Source organism: Falco peregrinus, chromosome 6 (genome assembly GCF_023634155.1).
Source record: "Falco peregrinus isolate bFalPer1 chromosome 6, bFalPer1.pri, whole genome shotgun sequence".
NCBI classification, from domain to species: Eukaryota; Metazoa; Chordata; class Aves; order Falconiformes; family Falconidae; genus Falco; species Falco peregrinus.
Window position 1 is genome coordinate 68,141,160 of NC_073726.1, and position 8,563 is coordinate 68,149,722.

The window sequence follows — 8,563 nt, forward strand, 5'->3', positions numbered from 1 at the left end:
GTAACTTTTAAACTGCTAACATTGCCTTCACAGTCAGTGCAGGGTTTTAGAAGTTTAGGAAGCTTTCATCATGGAAAATAAATTCAGATTTAATCAAAAAGCATGCAGAATAGTGTAACAGACTGATTCTGTAAAGGATTAATTTCTCAGCTCTGTTGTAGAGCTGTGTGTTTTTACACATTGAGAGAAAATTTCAGTGTAATTTATTACTGTCACTGCATTTAGGGAATGAAATTTCGATTCAACTGAGAGTTTTTTCCACAACTTTGCATTCTTAGCTGTGCTGTATTGTCTCTGGCAAAAGCATTCTTCATGGACTATTTTTCTTATCCTTTCCTTTCTTTGAATTCTAGAGTCTAAAACAATAGAACAACAAAGTGGCTACACATTTGACAACAAAGGACTGATCACAGCATTTAACTTTGCTGGAAGTACTCCTGGTGGCAACTGAAGGATCAGCTACAAAGGCCAATGGGAAAGGTCTTATTGTTACATTGTCTTGAAATCATCGTGACTTCTGAGTGATAGGGGAGAGTAATTTAATGCTGCTGAAGGTTTTCTGGAAAATAGCAGTGTGCTTCCCCCACCAGAATGCTTTTTCTAACCAGCTACTGTAATGTACAAATTCTTGTGGTGTTTTTATAATTTGATGGACTGAAAGGAAACATTTGTCCTCAAGGAATCTGAATGACTGGGAAGGGGCCAGGCTGCATCTAATTGCGTTGTACTTCTCAGGTTTTTGCTGTGCAGAATTGATAGATTCATATGGATAACAGTGCCTTCTGTTGTACATGGATTGCCCGAACAAATGGATTTTGGAGTGCATTATAATTTTTTAAGTGTAAGGACATTTCTTGATACACTGTAAGCCTTGGTTCCATGTTTTCCAGTCACCTGCTTTTTACTGCTCGGTTTAATTGTTCTTTGGTTGCATACACATTGCTGGATTCAGAATATTATCTGATCTTCCCTATTTGGTGCAGACCAAATTTGTAGAGGGAGGCATCTGTTGGAGTTACAGAGCATACACTGGTTACGTCAAAGGATCATAATGAAATTGCAGTTTTCCCTTGATGCAGTAGTATTAAATTATTTCTCTTAGCCATGAAATCAACTCGCTTAAGTTACGATGGCATGCACGGCAGGTGGTTACCCTAAATCTACATTGATATTACCTCCTGCCTGGACAAGTGTTGTGGCCCTTGCATGTAGATGTTCTACATGACAACTTTTTATTTCCACTATTTTTGATGAATATTGAATTTTTCTTGGGATTCTGTAAACCTCTTTTATGGTTTTATTCATTCATTACCATTCCAGTGGTAGTACTGAATAATGTGGTACAAAATATTTACAATACGTTATTTATCTTAATAGAAGAAAAACAGCTCCAAACTTATTTCTTCTTACTCTTACACTTCTGTGATTGTATTTCTGGTCTGCATTCCATTTGGCTCTTCTTGTCCCCTGCTGAGATTTCATTATCTGCCAGATTTCTTCCTAAATTTCAAAGAATGGTTTCTCATAAATTGAAACACATATAACAAGGTGTTTGTGAATATGTTCATTTAGTGAGAAACTGACAACAGTACTAATTTGAATAGGTGCCCCTTCTTTAGATCTATTGGGATCGCAGTGGTATAGCCAAAATAAGTAGGGGTGGTTTAGAATGTGAAGTTTGGATTTGAGATAAAATGTTGAGACCAGATTTTGTCTAGTCTAGACAAAAGTGTTAATTTCTTTATGACTTAAAACTATTTAAGCCCATAGCGATAATGTATTTCTTTAAAGCAGTGCCTCAACAGAGAAGTCAAAGCCCTTCCCATACCCCCATCAAGTTTAAAACAACTGTAGTGTTCAAACAACAGGTTGCTGGCCCTGCACTGTGCTGAACCTTTATTTTTTTTATATGTCAGAGTAATTGTAGTTTAGTCTGATAAATCTGCAGCACTCTATACCTTGGCTTCTGGAAAAGGCTAAAGTGTCTCTGCCTGTTCATTGCCCCATCCCCTAGAATTTCCTTCGCCTGGCAGCTGTGGGGCAGAAGGTTCCCTGCTGCTTTCCTTTTTCCTGCCCCGATGTGTCAGACTCTTTCTGGTGCTGTTCTCTGCTGCTGCTTGCTTTGTTTTTTTTCTTTCTGCTCCCTGCCCCCCCTCCCCCAGTAGCTGCAGAGTGAAGTTAGCCTGGTTCATGTAGGTTTTTCACTGCTGCTAGCCACTCAATAGCAACAGTGAAAATTTCTCTTTTAGATCCGTTGAACATATGGGAACCTGAGAATTCCGGGGTCTGTATTTCCAAAAGGGAACAATACATTGAGCTGTGATGGACAGGCTCTTTAAGCTCAAGCAACAGAGGGATGGGACATCCTTTGTTGGAAGGTCAGGCCACAGAAATTATAAGTCACTTTTGTTAATTTAGGCCTGAGGGTGTATTGACTGAGATGGCTGGAAGGCATTGCATCCAGTTTGTTCATGAGTTTCTCAGAAATCATAGAAGTTTTGAAATCCTTTATGAATTTAAAAAATGTTTTGGGGAAGTTAAGGACACATGGACGATCTCTCTTTTAGTGACAAACTGAAGTGGCAGGTAAACTGTTTAAGCCCTGTATAATTTTATTTTTAAAAAATGAGATTGTCAAGTTGGGTTTCTTTCAAAGCCTTTTTTACACTGGCATGCAGAGTAGAAGAGGGATTTATTTTTCTTCTGCTAATGAGGTTGCTTGCACAGTCACAAGCTGATATTTAGGAGTTAATGTGTTCAAGGAGAAATCTGCTTTTGCATAGCAGCATCTTTGTGTCACTCAGCTGAACTATGGCTGCTCCCTAGTTCTGCTTCTTGTATACTTTTCAGATCAACTGCCAAGAAAATTTCATCCAGATGTTTCTTACAAGGGGTTTAATCAGCAGCGTGGAGTCAGGAATCTTTGTTGTCTGTTCTGCAGTGGGGGTTAGAGATGTCTGAGGGAATGGCATGAAAAAAGGTTAAATGCCCTTCCCTTCCCAGGAGACTCGTGAGCAAATGTTTCTACTGGCAAAAGCAAATGTTAATTATTTTATTCCTTTTTTTGAACAGGGTTTTCATCCAAAAAGATTTATTGGGCTCTAGCCTCCGCTTTAACATACGGTTCTCTTTTAACATGATAAATATCCGTTTGTACATGATCATAAATAGGTAATGGATTTTAGGGATTTCTTTCTGAGCTGTGTCCAGCTTTGTACTACATTAAAGGGAGAGTAACACAAATGTGCATTACTGTCTCACTTTGAAGCCAAGGTGATCATGGAATATCAGATACCAGCATCAGCCAACCAAGCAGCGTGTATTTGCCATTGGAAGTACAGAAAATCCTGACTGTATTGTAAAATAAAACAAAAGCTGATAACTGCTGACCTATGTTGCCCCATGCCCACGTTCCCAAGGTGTGAGGGTGACTCATATGGGCACCATGGGGGCTTTACATAGGAAGTTAGCATTATGTAGGTTATAATCATAGCAAATGTTAACTTACATAAGCTGCTTTTTCAGAAAAAAATCATCTGATCCTGGGTATTGAGTTGTATATGCTGTTTTGTCACTCTAGAAAGGAAAACAGGAATCACCACGTGTTTTGGGTGCTTCTTTTTGCTCTCCCTCTTTCAAAGTTGAAATACTTGGTTTGCTTTCATGACAAAGCAAAATCTTCAATCAAAAATGGCCAGCTCCAGGAAAAGTGCTGAACATCAAGCTAAGGAATAAGCTAAATAAACCTAAACCCCAACAATCCCCCAAAACCCACAGGTGCACAGTCTGATTGAAATAAATGTGCTTTGGGAGTGTAAGTCAAAATATGTAAAGAATGTTACCCAAAATAATACTGTGAGATTCTTTGCTTCAGGGAAAGGGTGCCTGTGGGGTGTCAGAGAGACATGAAATGAACTGCTTTAGGACATGCCCTTTGCCTGTGAAGTCCAGGCAGCTTGTGACTCTGGATTCCATCATACGTTGTAGAGGAGAGAAGTAGGACAGTAGAGATTTTGGGGCTTTTTTTTTTGGTAACTATTAAGCAAGAGTCTGTCTTGAGACTTTCATGAGCCAAAGGAATTGTCGACAACATGAATGGTTAACTGTCTTTTGTTGCCAAAATACTTTTCAGCTTTTTTTCTTCTGTTCTTTCTTTCTGTTATCAGATATTTTAGGGGATATTCAAAATACCTGTAATGGTAAAGCTTAAACAATTTTTTTAAAATCCTGTTGTTCTTGAAGAAATACAACTTATCCATTGCATTTCTATCTAGAGAACAAAGTCTCGTATTTAACACATGCAGACGATACAGAACTACAAAAACCCCTCACTTGTGCCTGTGGTTTGATGAGCCTTTCTGTGATTTACTTCTTAATATGGGTACTTTGAAATCCCCACACCTTGTACTGAAATTTTTCCAAGGGATAGGCAAAAGTGCACTATGTAGTGGAGTACCCAGTCCTAGTTCTAAGATATACCCTAGTCAATCTTTTGATAATGTTTGACAGTCTGGTGGTCAGTTCTTCAAGGAACTCCATGTCTGATCAAGGATATTCTTCAAGTCCACCAGACTCTGTATCCTTGCAGTGGACAGAGAATTGTATTTCCCTCATCACAGGAAGGCATACAGCAGGCACGGCTATCAACTTCTTGATCTTATGAGTGAAAATAGCATTCTTTTCTCTTGGATGTCAAATCTTACCCTAAATGGAAGTGATACAGTAGAGATGGATGTTCCCGGTTTGTTAAAGGAAGCCAGACGCTGTTCCAGATACCAGAAAGTCTTAGCATAAAGCCATATTGTAAAGAGGATATGTGAACAGGCCAAGCTGCTTGCTTTTGACACCTCTTCTGCTGTTTCTGTAAAACCAACCAAACAAAACCAATGTAAGATGAAAGAGAACTAAAGCAGTGCTTGTGCACTAGACAGGTAGAAACTTCCCTGGCCTGTGGACCCTAATCCCAATACTCCCTGCAAATGCACTCAGATACTTTTCAAATAGAATATGCAGCATCTGTGTGGATATCAGTACCCTGAATCTGACAGCCATTAATGAGAGGCAAAGAGTGTTTTTTTTCTCTAACAGGAAACATGCATCCCTTTAAAAAGTCTGGGAACCTCTTGTCCTGGCTGATGAGCAGTCACCGACAGGAGACACTCAGTGGGATTACAGCCTTTTCTTAAAGGCTGTCAGCATACCTCCTCCTAAAGGGCTGCCTAGAGTGCTCCATGTCTAGGGAACTAACTGATGAACGCTCCCCGACTAAAGAGTTTCGAGGATCAGCAGTTTGGAGAGAATCTGCAGGTGTATGTAATTGCGATGAACTGGGAAAGCATCCATTTAAATTGAGGTGATGTGTTTGATATGATCACAGATCTGTAGTGTTCCTGATGTTGGCTGGATCTTCTCGAGGAGCATCCAAGAACTTTGTTCCATGACTTTCTCCAGGAAGAGAATGTGCTTGGGCAGCCCCAAATTTGGTGCAATGCTTTGAACTTGGGATCAGAAAGCAATTTTGATTACAAGCTGGTAGTTGTCCATATTAGAAAAATGAAAGTGGTATATTAATAGTAGGATTCTCTTTATAGGCTGCATAGGGGTTCACAATTTTAAGTGCTTGGCTACATGTGTGGTGGGGTAGGAGATGAACTTTCAGCTGCATTGATTGCTCCAATGTCAATACAACAGTGTCACCTCCAGGACTGCCCTGAGGTGAATGGAGAGTGTTGGTCAGGGGCTGCCTGCTGCACCATCCAGGATTATGTTAGATGAAGTGAAATGCAAAAACTGAAACGTTGCTTGATAGTTGAAGCTGTTGAGCAACATAAGTGTTTTCTGGAAATGAGATTTTAATATTATCTTCAGTTATGTTTTAATTTTCAGGTTTCTTGCCCTTATGCAAAATACAAAATTACCGTATGACATGGGCCTATTGATTTTTCACAGGACTGTTTACCATCAAAGGTGTTTCTCCAAGAATTGTTCCTCATTTTTAGGTATTTTCAACATGTCTGTTGGTAAAGTTGCACATAGCCCTCTTCCACTGCTTTCTATGCACAGAGATCTTGGAAATGAACTTAATGAAAGGAGGAAAATCAGTGCTTTGAAAAGAACAGACTAGCAGACTATGCATAAGCAGGTTATTTTTAGAAAACAGAACAACTATGGTCTGTGCAGAAAATTTGAAACAATAAATATTTATACAAAAGTGCATGAGGTAAAGAAATGAATATAAGACAATATAAGCAAGACTCTATTCTTTGATCACAGCTGTAATGTTTTTTTTTCCATTGCCAAACAATGTGTGAAAATTGCTTTTGATTGCATGTGCTGTTAGTAATGTGCTTAACATAAATCATCTGAAATGTTTTTGGGCTCAAAAAGAGACCAAAGAGGCCATGCAGATTTCTTTTGATATGAAAGGCAAAGATATGAGCCCATGCCTGCAGTGACTAGGGGGAGACCGCTATGTGCTACATTAGCAGATTGAATTGCAGGATCATCACCTTTGTAATGAGCCTAAAATAGTGAACTGTGGGTTGGCTTTGAGGGCAAGAATTGACAAATGCAAAACATGCATTGCTGACAAGAAGAACTTCTTCCTAGCTTAAAGAATTCTGTACAGTGTTCTCTTAAGCTGTGCTGAATTTGCTTCAAAAATAGTAATAAATCTTATTGCTTAGGTCGAATGTTACATCTGTTGTGTATTTATATGGGAGGAATAATGTTTCTGAAAAAAATGGAACATGCCACCTACCGAGGACCCCAGTCTCATTTTATAGCCTCTCCTCATACAGCCATAAAGCTTATTTGCAAGAACACCCCAGAATTAAACAAATGTGTGTATTATCTAGAGTTATGTGCACTGTGTAGCAGTGGGTGTTTGTTAATTTCAGACTTGTGAAGGCAACTATTCACATGCACACTTTGCCTGCGAAAGAACATAACTGACATTTGATGTAGATAAGATCATTACAGCTCATCCAAATACAATTCTCAGAATATCAAACTAGTGAAGATAGTAATCTTGCAGTCCTGAGAGAGGAGGTTGTGCTGGAGCTGGGACCAGTCTTCCGTGTGTGGAATTAATACAGAAGATAGTTTTACCAAGCCTCCACAGGACAAGAGATCAATCCTGCTGGAACTGTAAGCCTGATGTTTATATCAGTGGAGTATTTCCCTGACAGTGAGCTGCTGAAGTAGACCATTTGCTAAATTGCACTGATTGATAATGCTTGCCCTTTTCTGTATGGGGCATTTCTGTGAATCCCTCACAGTCCCTCCAAGAGCAGTGGTTAGTGGCCCGTTTTTGTAACTGGGGAGGCTGATTTAGTGTAGTTTGCCCAAAGCCATAGCAGCATGTTGCAGCTGGCATGAGAAATTAAAATTCTGGCTGTATAGAAGTGCCTGGGAGTTTTGCCATTGACTCTAATGGAGCCAGGATTTCACCCAAGAAATTTGCTCAGTCCTAGTTGTTTGGATCACTGCTAACACCTTCCAGAGCAGCTCTGCCAGAACATACTTAATTGATGAAATCGCTTAGTAACAGTGAGTTCTTCTATTGAGCTGCAATTTCATCTGTCTAGCAGTGACATTGTTTAATCGTATCTTGTGTGGGTTGCTTGGTATGATGAGTTCTTCTCTAGAAAAATGGTTCTCGGCTAGGTGACAAATGACATGCCAATTGCTTATTCCTCTTGAGGCTTTGAAGTGCACCTGATGACGTGGGAGCAGAACTCCAGGTAACCTGCAGTATCCTCTGTGCCATGTATCAGGGTGTTGGGAAGCTTATAGTCTCTCTGCAGGTATTAACAGGTATGCTGGATCAGTTGTGAAGGTGTAGGTTGTGATTGCCACTTTTAACAGGCTCTAGTGAGTGTATTTTTTTTACCAAAGTAAATGTATGGCTCCTGTGCTGCTTCCTGTCCTCTGACAGAGAGTTGATCTTTTAGCCAGAACCACATTCTTAGGCTGAATATTAACTCCAGACCTCTTAAAAATGTCATGTCTTTTGGTCAGTCACCAGCAAGGGTGAAAGATGGTTGCTGTTTGCTTTCTCTTGTTATCAGGCATGTTAAATGAATAATTTAAACCATTTAATTCCCTGTTTGATTAAATCACTGGGACTTCAATCAATCCCATGCAGTTTCCTACTGAATTTAAGGGTTTATTTGGGGAGAGCTCAAGCTACGTGGATTTGTGTGTACATCAGGAAAGCTCTCCATACTCATACAAATGAGATTGAGTAACATAGAGTCTGGAAAGGTTGTATCCGTATATGAATAATGGATGGTTTCCTTTTTTATTAAAGATGTCTGCCGATCTCTCAGCACCTTGTAGACAGAGTATGCAGCTGCAACAAATGAGGGTGCCTGAAGCAGCTTCAAAGTCTCCCTATTAAGTACCAGGAACCTGTACTGTCCTTTTCAGCACAACATGCCTTGCCTTGCACCCGACTGCCTCGGCAGGTTGTTGTGCAAGGAGCAGTAATGGAGCCAGACGGCTGCACCTTTGTGCAGGGATTTGACCACAGCTGTGGGGCTGACACTCGGGCCTCAGC

The 8,563-nt window shown here is 40.0% G+C and overlaps 1 protein-coding gene across 4 annotated transcripts in view; it reads left to right on the top strand.

Annotated features, from left to right (window-relative positions):
• IPO8 (importin 8) overlaps positions 1–6,759 on the top strand; it is a 50,930-nt gene extending 44,171 nt beyond the window's left edge. For all 4 annotated transcript variants that reach the window (XM_055807851.1, XM_055807849.1, XM_013302701.3 and 1 more), the window contains exon 25: positions 354–6,759. In XM_055807851.1, coding sequence (XP_055663826.1) covers positions 354–451 — 98 coding nt within the window. In that variant the 3' untranslated portion in view covers positions 452–6,759. The remainder of the gene's footprint in view (positions 1–353) is intronic.
• Positions 6,760–8,563: the final 1,804 nt, after the last annotated feature.